General features: G+C 43.4%; 2 protein-coding genes across 5 annotated transcripts in view; both read left to right on the plus strand.

The window, feature by feature from the left end:
• The first annotated feature begins 10325 nt into the window (after positions 1 to 10325).
• On the plus strand, positions 10326 to 15406 carry VHL (von Hippel-Lindau tumor suppressor). The gene is made up of 3 exons (XM_035106568.2): positions 10326 to 10668; positions 11987 to 12109; positions 12744 to 15406. Exons 1-3 carry the CDS (start codon positions 10455 to 10457, stop codon positions 12950 to 12952), a joined length of 546 nt encoding a protein of 181 aa, XP_034962459.1. The 5' UTR covers positions 10326 to 10454; the 3' UTR covers positions 12953 to 15406.
• A 1582-nt stretch (positions 15407 to 16988) lies between these two features.
• The window catches only part of IRAK2 (interleukin 1 receptor associated kinase 2), a 31017-nt gene continuing 24939 nt past the window's right edge, over positions 16989 to 23066 (plus strand). For 2 of the 4 annotated variants that reach the window (XM_035106563.2, XM_035106564.2), the window contains exons 1-2: positions 16989 to 17581; positions 21079 to 21258. In XM_035106563.2, coding sequence (XP_034962454.2) covers positions 17362 to 17581; positions 21079 to 21258 — 400 coding nt within the window. In that variant the 5' untranslated portion in view covers positions 16989 to 17361. The remainder of the gene's footprint in view (positions 17582 to 21078; positions 21259 to 23066) is intronic. The other 2 variants (XM_035106565.2, XM_035106566.2) reach the window with 1 other exon arrangement.

Below are 23066 nucleotides of genomic sequence, written 5' to 3' on the forward strand. Positions count from 1 at the left end.
ACTATCCCCTCCCCAAGGTACACCTCCACCTGCTGGATGGGTGCCGCCTTTCGGGGAGCACGACGGTGGAAGTGTTGGACCAACCACTCTCCAAGTTGGGGGAGCATAGACATACAAGACATCTTCCCATGAGGATTTTCCATTAAGTCCATGCCCTTTAAAAATGTCATAGCCCCCCAATTTCTATGATCTTCTTTGGCAATCACACGTAGCCGAGTAAGATTGTCTTCCATGAACGTGATTTTAACAAAATAAAAAAATTCCTTCAGTAGCACCTTAAAGACCAACTAAGTTTATATTTTGGTATGAGCTTTCGTGTGCATGCACACTTCTTCAGGTATCTGAAGAAGTGTGCATGCACACGAAAGCTCATACCAAAATATAAACTTAGTTGGTCTTTAAGGTGCTACTGAAGGAATTTTTTTATTTTGCTTCGACTCAGACCAACACGGCTACCTACCTGTGATTTTAACAGTGAGTCCATAATGGACTGTGGAGGCCAATTCTGGGTCCACAGGTCCTTCCACAGTGGGGACATAGGTTTCCTGGCGGGAGTCGATCGCAGTGAGGGTTTGCCGAACGTGCTGCCTTCTTGGCTCGTTTCTTTCGTCCTGATTTTGAGCGTCTTCAAAGTCCATGACACCTTTGGTAAAGGCTGTTCTCCGGAGTGCCCACAGGCCAGCCTTTCCCAATTGTTTATACTACATTTCTTTTGAGATTAGCCTTGAGAGAGTCTTTAAACCTATTTCGTTGATCACCAGCATTACATTTTTAAGTTGCTTGAGAAGAAGACAATCAGGTATAGCCCAGGTCCAGTAAAGCAGCTTTCTAGGTAATTGGAGGGGGTGATATGAGGCATCTGGGCCTTAGCAGTACAAGCCAAGCGCTAGCTCTGTGGCTCTCCTAAATTGAGGGAATTCTGTTCCCAGGCAGCCGGCAGAGCCCCTCTTGTCACGGAACAGCCACATGCCCTGGGCAATGGCGAATGGCCTATTGATCCTAAGCTGAATAGCTGACCTGCCCAGCTTCAGGTCCTCCATCAAGTGCCCCCCTTCTAGAACCCACTCTCAACACTCTCGCAACATTCAAACTCCTTTTCCAAGCCTCCAAATTTCTCCACCAGAATTCCACTCTCTCTTCCCCCTCCCTCCCTCCCTCCCTGCTTGACATTTCCTTTGGAATTCTAATATCACCTTAATTATCCTATTACACTTTTTTAAAAATATATAGATTTAGGGGGGATCCCACTCAACCCTGGAAATCGATAAATGGTAGAATTTGGGGTTATTTGGGTTTTGAAGGGAGAAATACAAGTTGCAAGGGTCATTAAACAATTCAAGGCCCCTGAGAGATTAACTGGAAATGCAAGAGAAGTCATTCTCCCTTGCCCTGCGGTGTGAACAGAGACGGGGGATCTGGAAGGGGGCCAGGATAACTGGGTGTGAGGTGGCAGGAAAAGAGGCTTTGAGAAAGGGGTGCAGACAAGGAGGAGGAGAGTGGAATCCAACTTGGGAAGGCTAGCTGCCCTGCTGTGGGGAACAAGTCCCTCTTGAAAGGACCCTGCTGTACTCTTTCCTAAAGCTACAACAGTCTCTGCCATGTCTCAGTTCTCCAAACGTGAGAGCCTGGAACCCCTTGGGCTCTTGCCACCACTCCACAGAGGGAGGGAAGAAACCCAACTTTTGGAGCAATACTTTCTACATCCTGCTCTGTCAAGTCAACCTATTAGAACCACATAAGCTTCCTGTTCCTGCTTCCTAGGAAATTGGGGGAAGTGAGCTGCAGGTTCTCCCTGTTCTAAAAAGCAAGTGTCTTCCCACAAACGATCTTGGGAATTGTAGTTTGTCGGGGGTTCTGGGAATTGTAGTTCTGTGACAGGGAAGCTACAATGCCCAGGATCATTTGGCAGATGTCATGTGCTTTAAATGCTCATTGGATGCACTTTTAATCCTAGGATCAAAGAACTGTTGAGTTTGGAGGGATCCTGAGGGTCATCTAGTCCAACCCCCCTCCCCCAATGCAGGAATCTCAGCTAAAGCATCCATGTCAGATGGGCATCCCACCTCTGCTCAAAAACCTCCAACTATCGGAATTTCCTTTCTTGTAACTTGAATCCATGGCTTCAGGTCCTAAGGGCCTCTGGAGGAGGAGGAAACAAGCTTCCTCCTCCCTGTGATGGCCCTTGAGATATTGACAGGGCTGCATGGTGTGGCTCTCATATCAAAGAGCAAAACGTTTCTCTCCCCTTTCTCTACCCCATGCAGAATTGCAAGGGGTCTGTGCATCCGGCTACTAAGAAGATGGTCAGAATTTGGAGCCCAGCCAGGGCTGGCTGTGGGCAGGTTCCTGGCATTGCCGGGGGTTGGACTAGATGACCCTTGGCATCCCTTCCAACTCTACCATGCTATGATTCTATCAAGCAGCTAAAGGAGCAGGCAGGGGAGCAAGATGCAGAACAAGGGGAGACACATCCACACACCCCAACAACACCCTCCGGCCTGACCCACGGTGGCCTCATCCCAGAAGGAACTCTGAATGTAGGAGGAGCTCTGAGGCCCAGAGGAGATGAGTGGCATATAAATTAATTTATTATTAGTGTCACCCATCACTGGTGCATGTGACTTGGCTCCCTGGCGTGACTTGTCCACAGATGTTGACAGCTTGGCAGGCTCCTCAGCTGTGGTCCCCAGATTATATTTTCTGTTGTGAATATTGTATCTGGTTGGTTACAAGGTTGAACCATATGGCCTTTCCATGGCTCTATTCTCTTAACTCTAAAGCTGCGTACACATCACACCTTGAAGTCATGGGGTAATTCCATTAAATGTCAACCTACAGACTCATCGTTCCTAAACATGTCTTAGATCATTTTAAGGAGAATTTCCCAAAGTTTCAGGATCTTGCCACTATGTGGGATGGGTTTTAACAGGAAGGAGAGTACAGTGGTACCTTGGTTTTAGAACAGCTTAGTTCAGGCATCCCCAAACTGCGGCCCTCCAGATGTTTTGGGCTACAACTCCCATGATCCCTAGCTAACAGGACCAGTGGTCAGGGATGATGGGAATTGTAGTCCAAAACATTTGGAGGGCCAAAGTTTGGGGATGCCTGGCCTTAGTTTATGAACAACTTGGAAATAGAATGTTGCTGCAAGCCCAGAAGTAGGTGAGCTTTGCCTTGTTCTGAGTCCTGTCGAATGTTTTCGTTTGTAAATTGAGGCCCCTGCTGCTAATCGGAGGCTTCCTGTGGAGTCTGTCTGCTGTGGAGTCCCGAGCATCCACGCAACACAGAGGTGATATTTGGAGCTTTTGTTTTTGCTATTTTTTGTGTTTTTGTTTGTGTGGTTTTTTTGTTGTTTTTATTTTTTACTGTGACTTGTTCTTCGTTTTATGGGACAGACTTATGACTGTGGCTTGCGACTTCATTTTTGTGACTTGCTTTTGTGACTGTTTGGAACCCAGTTCAGCTACTGATTTATTGATTGTGTGACTGCCCCCCATCAAACAATGACTATCAGTGCACGGAAGGAAAAATAATAATTTTAATTTTTATCATCTACAATACTGCCTTATTTATTTTATAGCACAGTACATTGATTATTCCTTTCATTTTATGGATCAGTGGTCTCATTAAATAGTAAAATTCATGTTAAATTGCTGTTTTAGAGGTTGTTTTTAAAAGACTGGAACAGATCAATCTATTTTGCATTACTTTCTGTGGGAAAGAATGACTTGGTTTTAGAACGCTTTGGTTTTGGAACAGACTTCTGGAATGGATTAAGTTTGGGAACCAAGGTACCACTGTACCGTGGAATCTCCCTGCTGAGTACTGTGGGGAAAATCTTTGCCATGGAATTCTCAGCAGATTACAGTTACTTGCTGACAGGGTCTATCCCAAATCACAATGCAGCTATAAAGCTCAGAGGTCAACAGTCGACATGATTTTCTCACTGTGATAGCTGCAGGGGAGTGCACCTCCAGCAGCAAAACTGGACGCCTTCATCTGCCCCACCTACAATAAAACATGTCTCTCCTGTATCAGTCTCTTGTTATTCCATTGTCTCCTGAAACAGATGGATGCCAACAACACTGCCAGTTTTTGTAGATGTGTTCTGCAGTACCTTCAAGGTGGCCTTAAGTACTGTATAGGTAATTACAGTAGTCTAATCACATTACCTGAGCATGGGTTACTATAGCAAGGCTAGCTTCATCTATGATTGAACATAGCTGGCATAATGACTGGAGCTGAAAATAGGCACTACTTGCCGTGGATGACATATGGGGCTTCCAGTGATGATGTTGAATCAAGGAGCACTCCCAGGTTACAACCATAATTCAGGTGGGAGTTCAATTGAAAGTAACAGAAAGGAAGTTCCTCAAACATTCCTACCTTTCCTGAACTATTTTTCAACCAAGTAACTCCCTAAAGCTGATATATGCCCTGACAAATGGCATTTGCTGCAATGGCACTTTGGAGAGTCGTGAATTTTGGTAGGAAAATGGATCAGGGAAAGAGTCTAATCTTCCTTCCCCATATATTAAAATCTCAATCCAGATTACAATTTTCTCTGCTGCTGTTATTTTTAAAGGAAACAAACTCAGGGTAGATTATCAACATGTTTCATATGTTCTGGATCTTCGTAAGCCAGTCTTCTTGTGTCATCCAATTCCCACCAAGTAGTGAATTTTTTTCTGTTTGTTTAGGTTTTTGACTTGTAGCAAAATTCTCCTAATTTATCAGGGGCAATACTTACTGTACTGATTGACTTCCAAAGTGGTTACGCCTATGTCATGGGATCAATTACCATTTGGTACCTAGTCATTTGTACTTGCCCCAAGTTCATGACTAAGTTGGGATAGATGGTCATCCTATGTTCCGGCATTTAAAGTGCAACCCTGTGCATATATAGGTAAAGGTAAAGGGACCCCTGACCATTAGGTCCAGTCGTGACCAACTCTGGGGTTGCGGCGCTCATCTCGCATTATTGGTCAAGGGAGCCGGTGCATATATACTCAGATGTAAATTCATTTACCTCCCACATAAGCATACACAGAATTCCAGCCTGAATTCAGAGGATTTCCTTTGTTGTGAATTCAGATCTCAGAACACTGCTTATGCAAGTTCCATTAAATCTTGAAATTAAAGACCTTTACAAATCAAACTGTTTTGAAGCAAAAAAAAGTAAATAAAAACATGTTTTAGAAAAACAATACCCACTAACACAGTATGATGCTCTGTAAAACAAGCAAAGAATGACTGCACTTGGATGCCTTTTAAAATCTATGCAGAAGATTTGACTGAAATGAGAAAGCAAATAGCACGTCATTCTTACAATTGGATATAGATTAATTTCCAAAAGCACTGTGTACACAGATGGGGCAAACTGATTAATATATACCAATTATACATATGAATCACCAACCAAACTTCAGTGCTAAAAACAGGTTTTAAAGTTGGCACCTCCCACCCACATACCTCATTGCTAATAGCATTCAGATTAATTCATTCTATTTCCATACAAACAAAATCCCTTCATTTCTTCATTGCCAAGCTTTGTTGTTGTTTATTCGTTTCCGACTCTTCATGACCCCATGGACCAGAGCACGCCAGGCACTCCTATCATCCACTGCCTCCCGCAGCTTGGTCAAACTCATATTCATAGGTTCGAGAACACTGTCCAACCATCTTGTCCTCTGTCGTCCCCTTCTCCTGGTGCCCTCAATCTTTCCCAGCATCAGGGTATTTTCCAGGGAGTCTTCTCTTCTCATGAGGTGGCCAAAGTATTGGAGCCTCAGCTTCAGGATCTGTCCTTCCAGTGAGCACTCAGGGCTGATTTCCTTCAGAATGGATAGGTTTGATCTTCTTGCAGTCTATGGGACTCTCAAGAGTCTCCTCCAGCACCATAATTCAAAAGCATCAATTCTTCGGCGATCAGCCTTCTTTATGGTCCAGCTCTCACTTCCATACATCACTACTGGGAAAACCATAGCTTTAACTATACGGACCTTTGTCGGCAAAGTGATGTCACTGCTTTTTAAGATGCTGTCTAGGTTTGTCATTGCTTTTCTCCCAAGAACCAGGCGTCTTTTAATTTCATGACTGCTGTCACCATCTGCAGTGATCATGGAACCCAAGAAAGTAAAATCTCTCACTGCCTCAATTTCTTCCCCTTCTATTTGCCAGGAGGTGATGGGACCAGTGGCCCTGATCTTGGTTTTTTTTGATGTTGAGCTTCAGACCATATTTTGCGCTCTCCTCTTTCACCCTCATTAAAAGGTTCTTTAATTCCTCCTCACTTTCTGCCATCATCAGCATATCTGAGGTTGTTGATATTTCTTCCGGCAATCCTAATTCTGGCTTGGGATTCATCCAGTCCAGCCTTTCACATGATGAATTCTGCATATAAGTTAAATAAGCATGGAGGCAATATACAGCCTTGTCGTACTCCTTTCCCAATTTTGAACCAATCAGTTGTTCTGTATCCAGTTCTAACTGTAGCTTCTTGTCCCACATAGAGATTTCTCAGAAGACAGATGAGGTGATCAGGCACTCCCATTTCTTTAAGAACTTGCCACAGTTTGCTGTCGTCGACAGGAGTCAAATGCTTTTGCATAGTCAATGAAGCAGAAGTAGATGTTTTTCTGGAACTCTCTAGCTTTCTCCATAATCCAGCGCAGGTTTGCAATTTGGTCTCTGTTTCCTCTGTCCCTTCGAAATCCAGCTTGCACTCCTGGGAGTTCTCGGTCCACATACTGCTTAAGCCTGCCTTGTAGAATTTTGAGCATAACCTTGCTAGCGTGTGAAATGAGAGCAATTGTGCGGTAGTTGGAGCATTATTTGGCACTGCCCTTCTTTGGGATTGGGATGTAGATTGATCTTCTCCAATCCTCTGGCTACTGCTGAGTTTTCCAAACTTGCTGGCATATTGAGTGTAGCACGTTAACAGCATCATCTTTTAACATTTTAAATAGTTCAGCTGGAATATCATCACTTCCACTGGCCTTGTTATTAGCAGTGCTTTCTAAGGCCCATTTGATTTCACTCTCTAGGATGTCTGGCTCAAGGTCAGCAACCACAGTACCTGGTGTGTACGAGACATCCATATCTTTCTGGTATAATTCCTCTGTGTATTCTTGCCACCTCTTCTTGATGTCCTCTGCTTCTGTTAGGTCCCTTCCACTTTTGTCCTTTATTATGGTAATCTTTGTACGAAATGTTCCTTTCATATCTCCAATTTTCTTGAACAGATCTCTGGTTTTTCACATTCTGTTGTTTTCCTCTATTTCTTTGCATTGCTCATTTAAGAAGGCCCCCTTGTCTCTCCTTGCTATTTTTTTTTTTTTTAAAAAATCTGCATTCTATTTCCTGTATCTTTCACTATCTCCATCGCATTTTGCTTGACTTCTCTCTCCTGCTATTTGTAAGGCCTCGTTGGACAGCCACTTTGCTTTCTTGCATTTCCTTTTCATTGGGATGGAGGCTTGTAACATTATACAGGAGGCAGCAACAAAAACCATCCCAATGAAAAGGAAATTGCCAGGCTTACTGCTGTTAAATCAGGCTTTGCTTTGTTCCCTTTTCACCCTGTAAAAATGTGCAGGCATCCGCATGACATAGCCACCATAATGTTCTGCTCCAACACCTTCCCTAATCAGACTCAGGAAATATGACGTTTAATTTTTTTATTTTTTAAAAAACACCCACAGCAACCCACAATAGCTGGTTTCCATAACATTTCTGAAATTCTGACTATACTGTACAGGTTGCTAGTTGCTAGTATGCTCTAGTCATGTCCTTCTGTGTATCTCCCTGCTCCCTCTAGGAATCAACTCTGTGCAATTAGCATTACCTTTCCAAATAACATTGCTTTTAAAGATTTTTAGAACATGCGAATAGCCCTGCTGGATCAGGCCAGTGGCCCATCCACTCCAGCATCCTGTTCTCACAGTGGCCAACAAGATGCCAATGGAAAGTCTGTAAGCAGGACCTGAGCACATCAGCACTCTATCTTGAATTTTTTTTGGGGGGGGGGGTCCATGATTGGGAATGGATAAAAGGGCAGCATGGTCCCAATGAAAATTCAACCCACCTCAACATTTGAGCCTGTGGGAAATGGGGCAGATCACATAGATTTGGAAGAACAGCTGCTAATCCACTTCTAGTTTAAAGAAGAACAATGATTGGGTGCTACTAAATCATCCACCTCTGGAAACACCAAGAGAGGCCTCTGTAGCTGAACAAAGAAGTGCTATGCTACAACAGCAGGAAATTCTGCTAAATTTAGGCCTGAAGCTATGAAAATGTTATGTAAATTGAAGATTATCATCTTGGAATTATCCTACCTTTTGAGATATGGCTGCAGCAGCTAAAAAAGCCAATGCAATTCTGGGCTGCATCAATAGGAGTATAGCATCTAGATCAGGCATCCCCAAACTGCGGCCCTCCAGATGTTTTGGCCTACAACTCCCATGATCCCTAGCTAACAGGACCAGTGGTTGGGGAAGATGGGAATTGTAGTCCAAAACATCTGGAGGGCCGAAGTCTGGGGATGCCTGATCTAGATCAAGGGAAGTAATATAGTACCACAGTATTCTGCTCTGGTCAGACCTCACCTGGAGTACTGTGTCCAGTTCTGGGCACCACAGTTCAAGAAGGATACTGACAAGCTGGAACGTGTCCAGAAGAGGGCAACCAAAATGGTCAAAGGCCTGGAAACGATGCCTTATGAGGAACGGCTTAGGGAGCTGGGTATGTTTAGCCTGGAGAAGAGAAGGTTAAGGGGTGATATGATAGCCATGTTCAAATATATAAAAGGATGTCACATAGAGGAGGGAGAAAGGTTGTTTTCTGCTGCTCCAGAGAAGCGGACACGGAGCAATGGATTCAAACTACAAGAAAGAAGATTCCACCTAAACATTAGGAAGAACTTCCTGACAGTAAGAGCTGTTTGGCAGTGGAATTTGCTACCAAGGAGTGTGGTGGAGTCTCCTTCTTTGGAGGTCTTTAAGCGGAGGCTTGACAGCCATATGTCAAAAATGCTTTGATGTTGTTTCCTGCTTGGCAGGGGGTTGGACTGGCCCTTGTGGTCTCTTCGAACTCGATGATTCTATATATTTGCCCCACTATCAATAAAGGCTAAAGTGGTCATCAAAGAACTGCAACCATGTTTCACAGAGAATGCACACACAAAAAAGGCTGCAGCATGATTCTGAACTAATACTGTCTGCTCTTGGTGACATAGGGTACTAAGACCCCATGATGCATAGGATTGCACTGTAAAAGAGATACTTTAACCCGACCCTTCTCCAAACAGCCTGCTTATACATTCTGATTTGTTTGCACAACAGTTATATTCTACAGTTAATTGCACATCCATGCTGATCTGTTTGTGCAGAGATTATGCAACTCCCCATCCTAGTCCATTTTTTATTTCCAAAGACCTTTATCAGAATGGGACAATAAGTAAATGCCTGAAATAAACAGAACATCAATGTGTGGATGTACAAGGAAGAATAAACCTTTACTGCAGTGGATACAATAAAAGTTTCTCCAGTCCATCACCAGGCTTCAGCTGCTTATATGAAATCTAGGAATCCTAAAAGGGGAATTGGTCAAATTCATGAAGGATAAGGTTATTAATGGCTGCTACTCATGACGATTATATGCCACTTCCGGGATTGGAGGCAGCATCCTTTTTGGGGCATGTTGTTGACTGCTGTGGTAAGTGTATACTCACTGACCTGGGAGTAAGCACTATTGAATTTAATGGAAATTTATAAAGCAGCAGTGTAAGGACGCTACCAATATCGTCATACAAATCTTCTTAGCTAAAAGGGAAACCATCGCTATGTGCTCGAAACCAATGGATTGTTCTACTTCTCGAAAAGAGGTCATACAATGCGCCTGCAGCCGTATTTGCATATCAACGTTCTGCTTTTGACACGCACACATTATATAGAGCGACTCATTGAGGACACTCGAATTTCCCCAGCCGTATCTACTCTCTATTTCCTGAGGTTAACATCCCACCCCAATCCCTTCCCCTCCCTTATCGGTTTTAATGGAAGTTTTACCCCACCCCCACCCCGCAAAAAAGAGAGAAAAGCCTCAATTTACCATTTTCAAAACGGCTAATTATGAAATGATCATACCATAAACTGGCTTGGCATGAAGCTAAGGGCACAACATAGACCCTTCCGCCCCCTAAACAAACGAAACGCCGAACTGCGCAGGCGCCCAGAAGAGGTGAGCGGCGGCGGCGGCGGCGCCCGCCTCTCCGGCTCCCCCACAAAACAATGGCCGCTGAGGGTGCGCATGCGTAGTGTTGCTCTGGTCCCCCCCCCCAGCCTCTACAAAGCAATGGCTGCCTGCGCGCGTCTAGGCCCGGTGTGGTAGGCCTCCGCTTCACTTGGGCTGCGCGGCGGAGGTGCCGTTTCGTGTGGTTCCGAGTCGTCAGGATGCCGCAGAAACCCGGGGAGGAGGACGAGGAGAGAGGGGCAGGAGAGGCTTTGGGGCGCCTGCGCTCGGTGAACACTCGGGAACCTTGCCAGGTCATTTTCTGTAACCGCAGCCCCCGCCTGGTGAGCCCCGTCTGGCTGGACTTCGAGGGGAAGCCGCGCTCCTACCCGAGCTTGAAGCCCGGCACGGGCCGACGGATGCACAGCTACCTGGGTGGGTAATATAACGGGGAGAAGAAGAAGGGCGACGGGGGCAGCTAAGGAAGGCATCTCCGCCCTGCGCTCCGTAGGGACTGCGCAGCTTCGGTGCCTAAAGGGTGGTCAGATATTCAACAGGTGGAGCTTCCTGGCGCGAACCTTCCAGCGAAACCTGCGCCTGCAGCCGGCCTTCTGCTCCCTCTTCCCTCAGACGTTAGAAGGGCCTCGGCCGTGCGAGGAGCCGGGAGCGGAAGGGCCCGGAGTAGGGTTAGGTTAGAAAGTGGTGTGGCAGATGCAGGAATTGGGGAGACACCAGAGTGGGGTGGTTTGGCCAGGTTGCCTCTGTGGAGTAAGGAGGGCTGGACTGCCTCGAAGGCAGCGGTTTTGGATGGCCACTTCTGTGTGCAGAAGAGCACAGCTGGCTGGATCTCTCTTAAGACCTCCTTTCGGCCCGAGAAAAGTGGTGGGAGCAGCTGTGATGTGTGGCTAAAGTGATTCGGAAACTTTCAGCTGATCCAGAATGCAGCTGCCAGACTGAGGACTGTGAGCCTGCATTGGCTCCCAGTACATTTCCGAGCACAATTCTAAGTGTTGGTGTTGTTGACCTTTAAAGCCCTGAACGGCCTCGCCCCTGGATACCTAAAAGAACTCTCCAACCCCATGTCCATCGAGGGAGCCGAGGTCCAGCTTCTGGCGGTTCCCTCAATGCAAGAAGTCTGATTCCCTTCATATGTCAAAGAGATAAACAATTATATGACCTTCCGTAGACATCTGAAGGCAGCCCTGTATCAGGAAGTTTTTTTTATGCTTGGTGTTTAGTTGTGCTTTTATATTGGGTTGGAAGCTGACCAGAGTGACAGACAACCCAGTCAGATGGGATATAAATAATATATTATTATTATTATTATTATTATTATTATTATTATTTTATTTATTTATTTATTTATTGATAGGAATACTGTATCCTTGTGCAGCTGCTCATTTGTTTTTCTTTAAGCCCAGTACAGTACTCTATAGCCTTTTCTGCATTCTTTTTGCAACTTTCATTTACAGACATAAACTTCAGTGAACCGCATTCGACTCATCAGTAGTTGCATACCATTTGGAATCGGTCTGTAAAAATTGCTGGGCTGTTGAGCTCAGATCCTGCTTATTTGTTTGTTTTTAAAATTTGTTTATTAAATTTCTATACTGCCCTTCATTTCTGGCTTCTCATGGGCATCTGGTTGGCCACTGTGAGAACAGAATGCTGGACTAGATGGGCCTTTGGGCTGATCCAGCGGGACTCTTTTTATGCTCTTATGCCCTAATTTCATATGTGATTTGTTTTCTAGAACATCTTTGGCTGTTCAGAGATGCTGGGACAGATGATAGTCTTCTTGTCAACCAAGCAGAGCTGTTTGTGGCTACCCGCAATATGAATGGGCAGCCTGTATTTGCAAATATTACACTACCAGGTAAAAATAATCCAATTATAATACTAATGTCTTTATCTCCTTACACTGTGAATAATGTTGTGCAATTATACTAGTCCCATTTGACTAGTAATAAAGTAAAATGTTTGATTATGTTTATTTGTAGCAGTTTGACATCCTCAAAACAGTCCTTCCCACCTACCCAAGGTTCATTTAAGATGCTCCCAATTCTGTCCGGTTACAAATCATTTTAAATCATTTTATCTTAACCATAAGAAAAGCCAGTAATGGGGCATTTCAGAAATTAAAAAGTGATGTTTCTCAAGCAGTGTATTCCAGTTGCTGCTATTAAAGGTTACTTGTATAGTTTCTCATTCTGTGCTTTCATAATGCTTCATGTTTTTATAGTACAGGAGTAGGCCTTCCAGATGTTGGGGTACAGTAACCATTAGCCCCAGCTGGCATGGCCAGTGGTCAGTGAGGATGGGAGTTGTAGTCCAGTGACATCTGTAGGGCCACAGTTTCCCCATCTCTGGTGTATCAGATTAAGAAAAACATGAATTGTATTTCTTTTTCTTATTGATTAGCAAAACATTATGGTATTCAGGTATTTATGATCCATGCCTCAATATCTTCAGCATGACATTTAAAATCTCACTTTACTATCTCTTTGCAGTGTACACTCTGAAGGAAAGATGTCTCCAAGTTGTCCGTGCTTTAGTAAAACCAGTGGACTACAGGAAATTAGACATTGTTCGGTCACTATATGAAGATTTAGAAGATCATCCAGATATTAGGAAGGATCTTCAGCGGCTTTCTCTGGAAACGAATGATAGGCTAAGGAATAGAGTTGAAGGGTCATCAGTGGAAAACTACTCTTACTAATAAATTGTTGGGTATAAGAAACATTTACTGCTGTATGAACTGAAAAGGCATTAACATTCCATAGTGTTTTAGGAAGCAGACATTGCTTTGGTTTAGAACTTGTAACTTCATAACTTAGAGACAAAGCCATGGGACAATGAGGCAAAGTGGTAGAATGCTGCAGCTGAAAATACTCGACGACATCCTGTCCTGGGAAAACCTATACAAATTGTATTTTACATTAGACCAAATACAAACACCTAGGTCATTTGATAGATTAGATTGGCAAAAGCCATTTTATGTGATTTTCCACTTATTTAAAGTATCATTTTATTATATGTGTTTAGAAAACACCCTGTATGTGTGGTCTTTGGAATTTGAGCAACTTTAATTTAATTATACCAAATGATAAATTATCCTTAAACTGCAACTTGGTCTCTCCATTCCCCCCCAAAAATAATTCAGATTAAATACTGTAAATTAGAACTCTCTGGATTTACTTTTTCTTGTGCCAGTGGTTTCCTACAGGTCATTATTTCCCATGGTGTAACAATATACTCCGAGTATGCAGGAACTGCACTCTCTCACACATTTGCCCTATGTTTGTCTATGCTGTTACGGGAATTTTGGTGTGATGGGAGCTGCTACTGTTCCCACTTCAGCTAAAGAAAGAGCCTGGCAGCTCTGTGGTGCAGGCAAAGTTTTTTTTCCTCAGATCACAATTTCACCCTCATTCAAAGCTTGCTATTGCATTGAAGGTGAATTTTTAAGTATGAAAAGAATATGCTGTCTCTCTTAGAGGTTCCAATAAATAACCCATCAAATTCATTATTTGCTACTCTTTTTTAACACCCCCCAAGCTATATACTGTATTGCCTTCTTTAAAATTATCTGCAAAATTTTGAGGCAACAGTTATGAAGCTGACTACTTTAGAACATATTTTTGTTTTGAGCTACACAGATGATCAGTGGGACACTATTTTCCTATTTTCCAATATCCTGTGTTTGCAACTATTACAATTTTTTGGTTGTTGGGTGTCAACCCAACATTTTTACCAGTTGATCTTGTACAGTTATTTCCAAGTATCTTAACAGGACTACTGTGAAATGAACTTGTTGAAGACATTGCAGTGTACTGAATGTGTTGTAAATTGTTACCTTTTGTAAAGTCACTGGTTTGTGATGTAGGTGTGTACTAACTTTTTTGTATACTTTGTAAATTTCTTTCTAAAAAGATAGAAGGATTTCTGTATATATGATAAATCTGTACTTTTGATGTTGCCAGACAAATATGTGCACACAAGAGGAGGGAAGAGACAAGGTTTACCCCTCACAGAGATACAGTTCCCAGCATCCTTAACAGACCTACGGTTCCTGGGATTCCTTGGGGGCTTCTGTCTGTTCTTCCAGGTCTAAAGGAAGAATCAAAAATAGCAAAATGAAGAAGAAAGTCTGTGAATATGAATTCCATGCAAGATAGATTGCAGTAGCTAAGCTTTCAATTTTGTATCTGAATTTTTGAACATGCTGGGCCACATTTGGAGCATTGTTAGATTTATATGGTTCTTTGTTTCTGATAAATACCTAGACCAGATTATGCTGACAGCTACCAAGACCAGATTATTAGAATTGCAATTTTGATGTTTAAACATTGCTTTTAATATGTATTCAGCTATTGCTCAGCATTCCATATAATGCCATTTCATGTATTATTATTATTTGAACCTATGAGGCATTAAAGCTTTCCCCCCCTTAATTGCAGCACTGTTATTTCCCCCATTCTTTCCTTTGTCTGATACTTTATTATATGTAAGCAATAGTGGCAGCCATTATGTTTGCTAATAGAATATACTAGGATGCATGCCAGTTCTTTTCTTAAAGTTCATGTGTGACTCTCAGTTTCATTTCATATATTTTGTTTCGTTGGTGGTAATGTGTTATTCCCTTTTCAATGTCTTATTTAGCAATGACTTCCCCCCTTTTTCTTAGAATCATAAAACTGTAGAGTTGGAAGGGATCATGAGGGTCATTTTGTCCCATCCCCTGCAGTGTAGGAATCTTTTGCCCAACATGGGGCTTGAACCCATGACCCTGAGATTGAGTTTCATGGTCTGCCAACTGCCAGAAATGACCAAGAGGAAGAGCAGCTTCCTTTTCTTAACCAATGTTTCAATGTGGATTGCCTATGGAACAGATGGAGGGATATTCAGATGCATTTTTGATGTAGGAGTCATTTCTCCCTTTGCCTTTGCAATTTTCTTTTCTTAAAACAGTGCAGGCTTGAGAGTCTTAGACTTCAGGCTGGTGTGTTTGTTATCTTAAACATTACATGGGTATCTAAAATGGAATGGCTGTCATCCTAATCCCACTTCCACGGGAGTATGCTACATTGAATTCAATAGCACTTACTTCAGAGAAGGCATGGTTAGGATTGTGCTGTCTTTGACCGCAATAAAGATTGATGGATTGCTGTTAGTCTGGAATCGGTTTCCTTTTTAAAAAATAAATCTCGGCTGAAGATCCTTGTGTATAAGCAAGAATTAGGTTAAAATCAGCAATAATCTTTTTACTCAAAAAGTATTCACATCTAAGCACTCCCAACGTGATTCTTGATGTTGGAGAAGGAAAAATATGTAAGAGATTCTGTATTAGATTATGTACAATATTAGAATATTCTATTTGTAATATTTTTCATAGACTATTTTAATGGCACACAATTTATGTTTCTGTACTTTTCATAACCAGAAGTGTGAAAGTTTTACATGCAGAAGCAAACCGTGTATTACAATGGATTTACTAAATCAGGGTCAGTCCTACCATTAGACAAGGGGTCAGCAAACTTTTTCAGCAGGGGGCCGGTCCACTGTCCCTCAGACCTTGTGGGGGACCGGACTATATTTTTTTAAAAAATATGAACGAATTCCTATGCCCCACAAATAACCCAGAGATGCATTTTAAATAAAAGGACACAAACTACTCATGTAAAAACATGCTGATTCCCGGACTGTCTGCGGGCCGGATTTAGAAGGCGATTGGGCCGCATCCGGCCCCTGGGCCTTAGTTTGGGGACCCCTGCATTAGACAGTGGGGTGGCTGCCTCAGGCAGCAGAAGCAAAGGAATGGCACAGAGGTGTTGGAGGGCAGAGCTATATGTACCACATGCATCCTAACCAAGTTAACCTCCTGTCCTCAGCTGTAGTGGAGAATAGTGGCCTGTCACTTGTGGTGAAGATTAGATTGCAAATCAGGCTGACTGGTACATGGGGTGCAGGGTTGCCATCTTGCCCTTCAGCCGTGTAAACAAAATGTCTTGGACTAGTCCTGAATACATCAGAATGGATAGGCGAACAGCTTAGAACAAAACTATGCTTCATTCTAATACCATACCTTTTAATTTTTGTTCCTCGGTTTATTTGCTTGTTTTGACCATTGCATCTAAGGATGGGCTTCATATTGTAAAAAAGTGGGCTTGCTACAATAACAGTGCAAGCCTATGCATGCCTACTCAGAAGTAAACCCCATTGGTTTGAATGAGGCCTGCTCTAGCAATGTGGAAAGGGCTGCAGTCTAAATTGTTTTCCTACCACCTGCTTCTTTTCCTATTTTTTTCTCTCGACTTTTTGGTGCCACCCTTTTGCTGCTTCTTGCTGAAAAATTGGGCGGCATGTTACTTGCATGGTTTTCCTTCTGCACAATTAAACCAATTAGTCACTACTGTTTTCTGTCCTATATTTTCCCCATTTTAGGTTTTAAAAAGAAATTAAAAGATTGCACACTTCAGTTTAAATCATAATAATAATAATAATTAATAATAAATACACCCCACCCATCTGACTGGGTTTTCCCTCCAAGATTCGCCCATCCTAGCTCCTCAGGCAGGACTCCTTCAACACACAACCAATTGATTGTTTCCCGGAGCTAAGTTTCTCGCCAGAATAATTTGCTCGTCTGTTCACAATCGTGCACCTCTTTCCCTCCCTATTTATTTTATTTATTAACCTTTCCTTTTTTAAAACCACACATGCCCTGAAGCCAAGGAAGTCGAGGCCCCAGCGAGATCAGTCCGTTCCCTTGTTTTTACTGCGGCGCACCGATCGGATGGGAAAAATCAGGTGCGAGTTGGTTAATCAACAGTCCGGCCGCTGGAGCGCAAAGTGGGAACAAGCGCGCAGTCCTCGAAGAAGGGAAGCGAGCCAGTCTCGCCCTGACGTCGTTGAGAGAAGAACTCCCCGGCGTCGGGAAATGGGGCAGGACAGGGCGGAGTTTGATAGAAAAAAATAAAGCCGCAGACAAGTTTTGAGAAGCGAGGAGTGGCTCCTTCTTCAGACGGGGAGGAGAAGGGCGAGAAGACCAGATTTGCTGACTGGAGTCAAGGAGAAAAAAGAAACCCATTTCTTTCCTCCTTCAGGCCTTTGGGTGGACAGCAGTCGATGGCCAAAGGAGAAGAGAGGGGAATTCCCGCGGCTGTGACACAGCAGGAGAAAGACATGGCCCTGCAGCAGCAGCAGCAGCCGCAATATCCCTCGACGCCGCTTTCCTTGGGCAGTTCTGCTGCGCAGTCTCCTTACATCCACAGCATGCCCGCCTGGGTGCTGGAGGATTTCTGTCAGAAGATGGACTGCCTCAACGACTACGACTGGATGCGCTTTGGTGAGCCGCGCGCCCAGGATCTCGTCGCCTGGCGGGTGGGGGAGCAGCAGCAGCGCCGGGTTCGGGAGTCGCTGGGCAACTTTTTTGGCCCGTCGGATGTTGGGCGACTTCAGCTCCCATCGGCGGGAGCAAGTTAAGGGATGTGGCCCAGCAAGAGGGGGGAGTCACATCCGGAGCCCCCGGTGGTGGAGGGAGTGCTGGTTTTAAGGAGATAGATAGACAGATAGATCTATGACAAGCACAGGTGTCACTATGTTTTAGATGAACCCTGAATCCTTCTCCTCCAAAAAGCCACAGGTTTGATGGCACAGGTAGAGTTCAAAAGCTGCTGGGTCTGATTCTCTACTGTGCCATGAAACTTGTTGCTTCTTGGAGAAAAAGGGTCCCAGGGATAGTTGATTCAGGGTTCAGCTAAAACATAGGGACACACCTGCACTTGTCATATGGAAAGTGAAAGGACAGTGCTTGCCAATAGGGGAACCTGTGGCAGCCCTTCATACTTCACTGAAGCACTTCTGTCTGGCACGTAAGGACTCCACACATCATACAGGCCCCAGATTTATGGATTAAACTGTGTGCTGTCACATTAAACTCTGTAATCGAACATTAGGTTAGACATTGGTTTATTTAGCTTTCCAAAGCATCAGAGCAGATTACAAGGTGACTGATAAAACAATTTTTTTCAAATAAGTACATCCATTTAAAATATCACTGTTAAAACATATTCTGGCAAAATAATTCATCTGAAGCATTTTTAAAGCTATAGTGCATTTATCCAACTTGTCAAGTCCTTCCATGTTCTGTTCCTACCCTCTGTACGCAATTCTTACTGCTCTTGCCCTGCACCTGAACATTACTGCTAAACAGCACCTATTGGTCCTGTGATTTAGTACTTCCCAATCCCTGGCATCTCCAGGTAGAGCTGGGAAAGGTTCTGTCTTGCCTGAAATCCTGGAGAGCTGTATACTGATGGGCTGACTTGGTGTGAAGCCACTTTTTCTGCCTGGCTGTGAAGGGAGGGATATTGGTGTGGAAAAGATGGATACAGAGACAGCGTCATGGAATTGTAGAGTTGGAAGGGACCATGAGGGTTATCTAGTCCAAACCCCTGCAATGCAGGGATCTTTTGCCCAATGTGAGGCTTAAACCCACAACCCTGAGATTAAGAGTAACAATGTGAGAGCTGTGACCATAAGTCCTTTTTATGGGCTTCTAGGAAGTGTCTGGTTGACCATCAGAGGAAGTGTGATGCAAAACTAGAGAGACCCTTGACACTGTTGTGCAATATTGCGAAGGAGCACTGGATGTAATCTAATGCATAGCTGCCAACCCTTCCTTTTTGTGCGGGAAACTCCCTTATTCCAAGCCACAGCTGTCAACTTTCCCTTTTTTTTTGCTGGAAATTCCCTTATTCCAATGCCCTTTCCCGCTGCTATCCTGGATTGTTAGATATACCGTAGACTGTCCCCGGGACAGGTGAGGCTGCTGATCCCTTATTTTCAAATCCGGAAGTGGACAGGTGAGGCTGCTGATCCCTTATTTTCAAATCCGGAAGTGGACAGCTATGAATCTAATGGTCTGCTCTGGCTAGACTGTATTATTTATCACATGCCCTGCACCCTAAGGTGCAAGTTACAGCAATTAAAACACAGTGTTAAAACCCATTCAAAACCCTTATAATAACAGCAATAAGTTGGGTCCTAAAAATATTGTTATGTGCTGCCCCAATCTCTGAGCAGTGTGAGATTCCAGGGGCACCAGGCACACTTGCCAGGGTCTGTGCTTTCTTTTGGAAATGAGGCACAGTGGAGGCTGTGGTGTCTTTATGCTATATGGCTTATTTGCACCTATATACAACGTGAGTCTAGATGGAGGGAGCGCAGAGCATTCACATTCCAAGAGGTGTGGGCTTCTTCTATAGCCACAGCAGCTTTAGTCTTAAACAGACACCAACCATTTCTCTGCCTTTGCCCCCTCCCTCTCTCTTGCCCACTGCTTACTAACTCCATTGCATAACTCTGGCTTACTCTCTAAAACCCTTTGCTAACCTAAGCTCTAGTTTTTTGTAACACAGGGAGAGGCCCGACTCCTTTGATGTGCTAGATGGCTCATTACCCCCAGGCTATTATTTCAAAGGAAATTAGCTTTTACACATGTTGGTTGCCTAGGATTAAATAGTTGAAAAATACACAGTTTAAGCAGTTTGCCTAAATTGCATTAGAAGGATTTGAAGTGTCTAGACTATAGCACATATTTTTTAATAAACACTAATGCACACAGGTCCAACTTAGATTCTGGCACTTGGTAGTCTGACACACAGTTTTACATGGAAGCCTTAATTAAAATCTAGCACACCTTAATTAAATGTCAACACTAACTTGATCTGGAATTAGGGTGTCTTGAACCCACAGCTTCATAACATTATACATCCTGAGTGTGAAAAGCCAGGGAGGTTAGATTTCATGTGGGTTTTTATGTCAGTGCAGTATATTTTGTGGAATACATTTTTTTTTTTGGTTATCTTTCTCTTCCCCGCAGCTACTGTTAGCCGTTTGGAAAGAAAAATGCAGATACCTGTAAAAGCATACCTGACAATGTCATGGAGTATTTTCCTAATGCACTGAATGATTAGTCCTTGCAAGCTACACTGCACAGAAAACCTTGTATTGTGATCCCATGCCGGGGGGAATCGAGCCTGGGACAACAAAACTGTGGCTGAATGTGATTGTTAGTTGGTTGGTTGGTTGCCTACCCTGCACCTTAAGATCACTAAGTCTGGGTTACACCAATCAAAAATTCAATATTCACATAAAAAGTACCTCTGTCTAGCTTCTGATGCAAAAACCTGCAATCCTACAACTGTTTGTCCCACACTGTTTATTCTGAAGCTTCAGGAGTAGTAAGTCATCCAAAGAATGCAGCCTTGAGGCATTATCATAGAAACAAACACCTATGCTTGCTACTGTTTATAGTGAAGGACTCTTGTGTTAATTTTTTCCATCTCTATCACCAGGTTTGGTGCTTTTTACAAAAATTTAAGGTAGTGGACTCTCGATTAGAATTAACCTAAGAATCCCTTACCTGCCAACATTTTTGCATGGGTTATCACATTTCTGTTCTTCCTTGGAAAGAATGAAGCTGCCTTGTGTATAGAGCAGCAGGATGTGTTTGAGGCTTTCCTTTTCATTCACTGAGCAATATGAGTCAAGAGGTGGGAGTTGCTGGACTGCATTCCTTGAGGGATTAATGATGCGAAAGATAAATGCTTGGTTTGCATGTGTACAAATACCTCTCAAATTTAGGGTTGCCATATTTCAAACAGTGAAAATCCACACAGAAAAGTTGTTGGACATATGGCAACCCTGCCCTAATTATGGGGGGTGGGGTGGGGAAAAGGTGCCAAATTCATACGAAAGGGAATGTGGGTTTCTCCTTAAGATACACTTGTGATGCCTTGGATTTTACTTCTGAACCGAATCTGCCTGGTTTTCTTTTAGCATCCTATGTGATAACTGACCAGACCGAGCTGAGAAAAATCAAGTGCATGGAGAAGGCAGGAATCAGTATAACAAGAGAGCTGATGTGGTGGTGGGGAGTGAGACTCGCAACTGTCCAGCAGTTGTTGGAACTTCTGCAAGAACTTCAGCTCTATCGGGCAGCACAAGTAATTGCAAACTGTGAGTAGCTGGACTTCTTTCTCTGCAACTACCTAGCAGTTGTTTATAACCACTTAGTGAAAAGCTTGTTCGTCAACTCCAGTTGCCATTGTCATTCCTTCTAACACTGAACTCCGTTCCAGCAGGGGCTGCTGGTTTTGCAGCCAAAATTGGGTTACTAAGCAAAAAAGGAGCGTGCTTAGGTGAACCCTGAAAGCAAAGACCTAGGGGACCACAAACAGAAAACAGGAAATGTACATACGGTATACTTGAGGCCATGCAAAGGAAAGGGGAGGGGGAAGGAGCAGGAAATGAGTGAAGCTGAATGTTGGAAGAACCAGGACAGATATACGGTAGTTAAACTTTTGAACTTGTCCACCTATGGCGCAGTGATGGCCACCTTAGATGGCTTTAGAAGTTTAGAAAAAATAATGGAGGAGCTGGCTTTTGAAGGCTACTAGCCGTGATGGTTGGAGGCAGTAATGCTTCTGAATACCAGTTGCCAGAAATAAAAATCCAAGCAATATTTTGTTAGGGGTTTCACTGCTTCTCTCTAATAGCAAACTCGGGAGGTTTTGTGTTGACAGGTTTTGAGCTAAAACCAGATGACTGAGAAACAAGTGGAAGATGTTTGTATGCTTATGTAAAGCTCATGATATGCCAAAGTATGAAACATATTTTTTTAAAAAAAACAACAACACCAACACTGGAGGGAAAAAACAGCCCTGTGAAAACTGAGCATTCCTCAGTGGTCTGTGGAATGTTACATTTTAGTTGGAAAAGCAAAATGGAAGGCTTAGAAGGGGAAAATGAATTGGGCTGATTGTAGTTTGTACGGTATCCTTGAAGAATATGTAGCTTCCTCGAATCTTGAATAGTAGCTGTTCTGTTGGGGATTGAGGATACACTGAAATGTTTTTTGCTGTATTATGTTTCGTTTATTATTTATGCCTTCCTAGCGTGGCCTTTTATAGCCCTTCTTACCTGATGACAAAGTTTGGTTTTTTTTAGGCAGACCTTTGGTTTGTCAGGTTGATTGCTTTTCCCTGCTGTTGGTTGGCAGTTTTAGTTAAGTTGGTTGCTTTTCTTTATCTGTTCTTTTTTTCCTTTTTTTCCTTTCTGTTTGTTGATCTTCTTCTTCTTTGGCGATCACTCGTAGCCGAGTAAGATTGTCTTCCATAAACACGGTTTTAACAATGGGTCCATAAGGGACTGTGGAGGCCAATTCTGGATCCACTCGTCCTTCCACAGTGGGGACACTGGTTTCCAGGCAGGGGTTGATCACGGTGTGGATTTGCCAAGCGTGCCTTCCTCTTAGCATGCTTCTCCCTTCCGTCCTGAGAGCGAGTTTCTTCAAAGCCCATGACACCATTGGTAAAGGCTGTTCTCCAACTGGAGCGCTCGCAGGCCAGTGTTTCCCAGTTGTCAGTGTTTATACTACATTGTTGGCTTCCCTGGAGCAGGAAAAAATACCCAGGGTACAAGAACCATTGTTTCTAGGTATGTCTATATAGACAACAGGGTTGGGTTCAGATGTAACAGGAACTACGGTTTTCCATTATGAGCATGAACCGCAGAAAGCTTCAGGCTTCCCCCCTCCTCTTTTGTACACCAGAGGAGAGTGTATACTTCCAAATGTGATTTTAAAATTTAAACTAACCACACACACAAAAAATATTTTTAAAGAACAGCAGCATAATAGGCAAGCCATGAGTCGCCACTGTCCATTCTTCCTCTAGCTGCTAGTGTCTCACATTAGCATTGATGCACACGAAAGCTCATACCTATGACAAACTTAGTTGGTCTCTAGGGTGCTAATGGAAGGATTT

The sequence above is a fragment of the Zootoca vivipara genome, chromosome 2, assembly GCF_963506605.1.
Source record: "Zootoca vivipara chromosome 2, rZooViv1.1, whole genome shotgun sequence".
Lineage (NCBI taxonomy): Eukaryota > Metazoa > Chordata > Lepidosauria > Squamata > Lacertidae > Zootoca > Zootoca vivipara.

Excerpts from the sequence above, each read along its gene's own strand:
- VHL (XM_035106568.2), top strand. The coding sequence starts at position 10,455 with ATGCCGCAGAAACCCGGGGAGGAGGACGAGGAGAGAGGGGCAGGAGAG. Across the intron at positions 10,669-11,986 it reads ACGGATGCACAGCTACCTGG|AACATCTTTGGCTGTTCAGA; the intron begins GTGGGTAATATA and ends TTTGTTTTCTAG. Across the intron at positions 12,110-12,743 it reads TGCAAATATTACACTACCAG|TGTACACTCTGAAGGAAAGA; the intron begins GTAAAAATAATC and ends ATCTCTTTGCAG.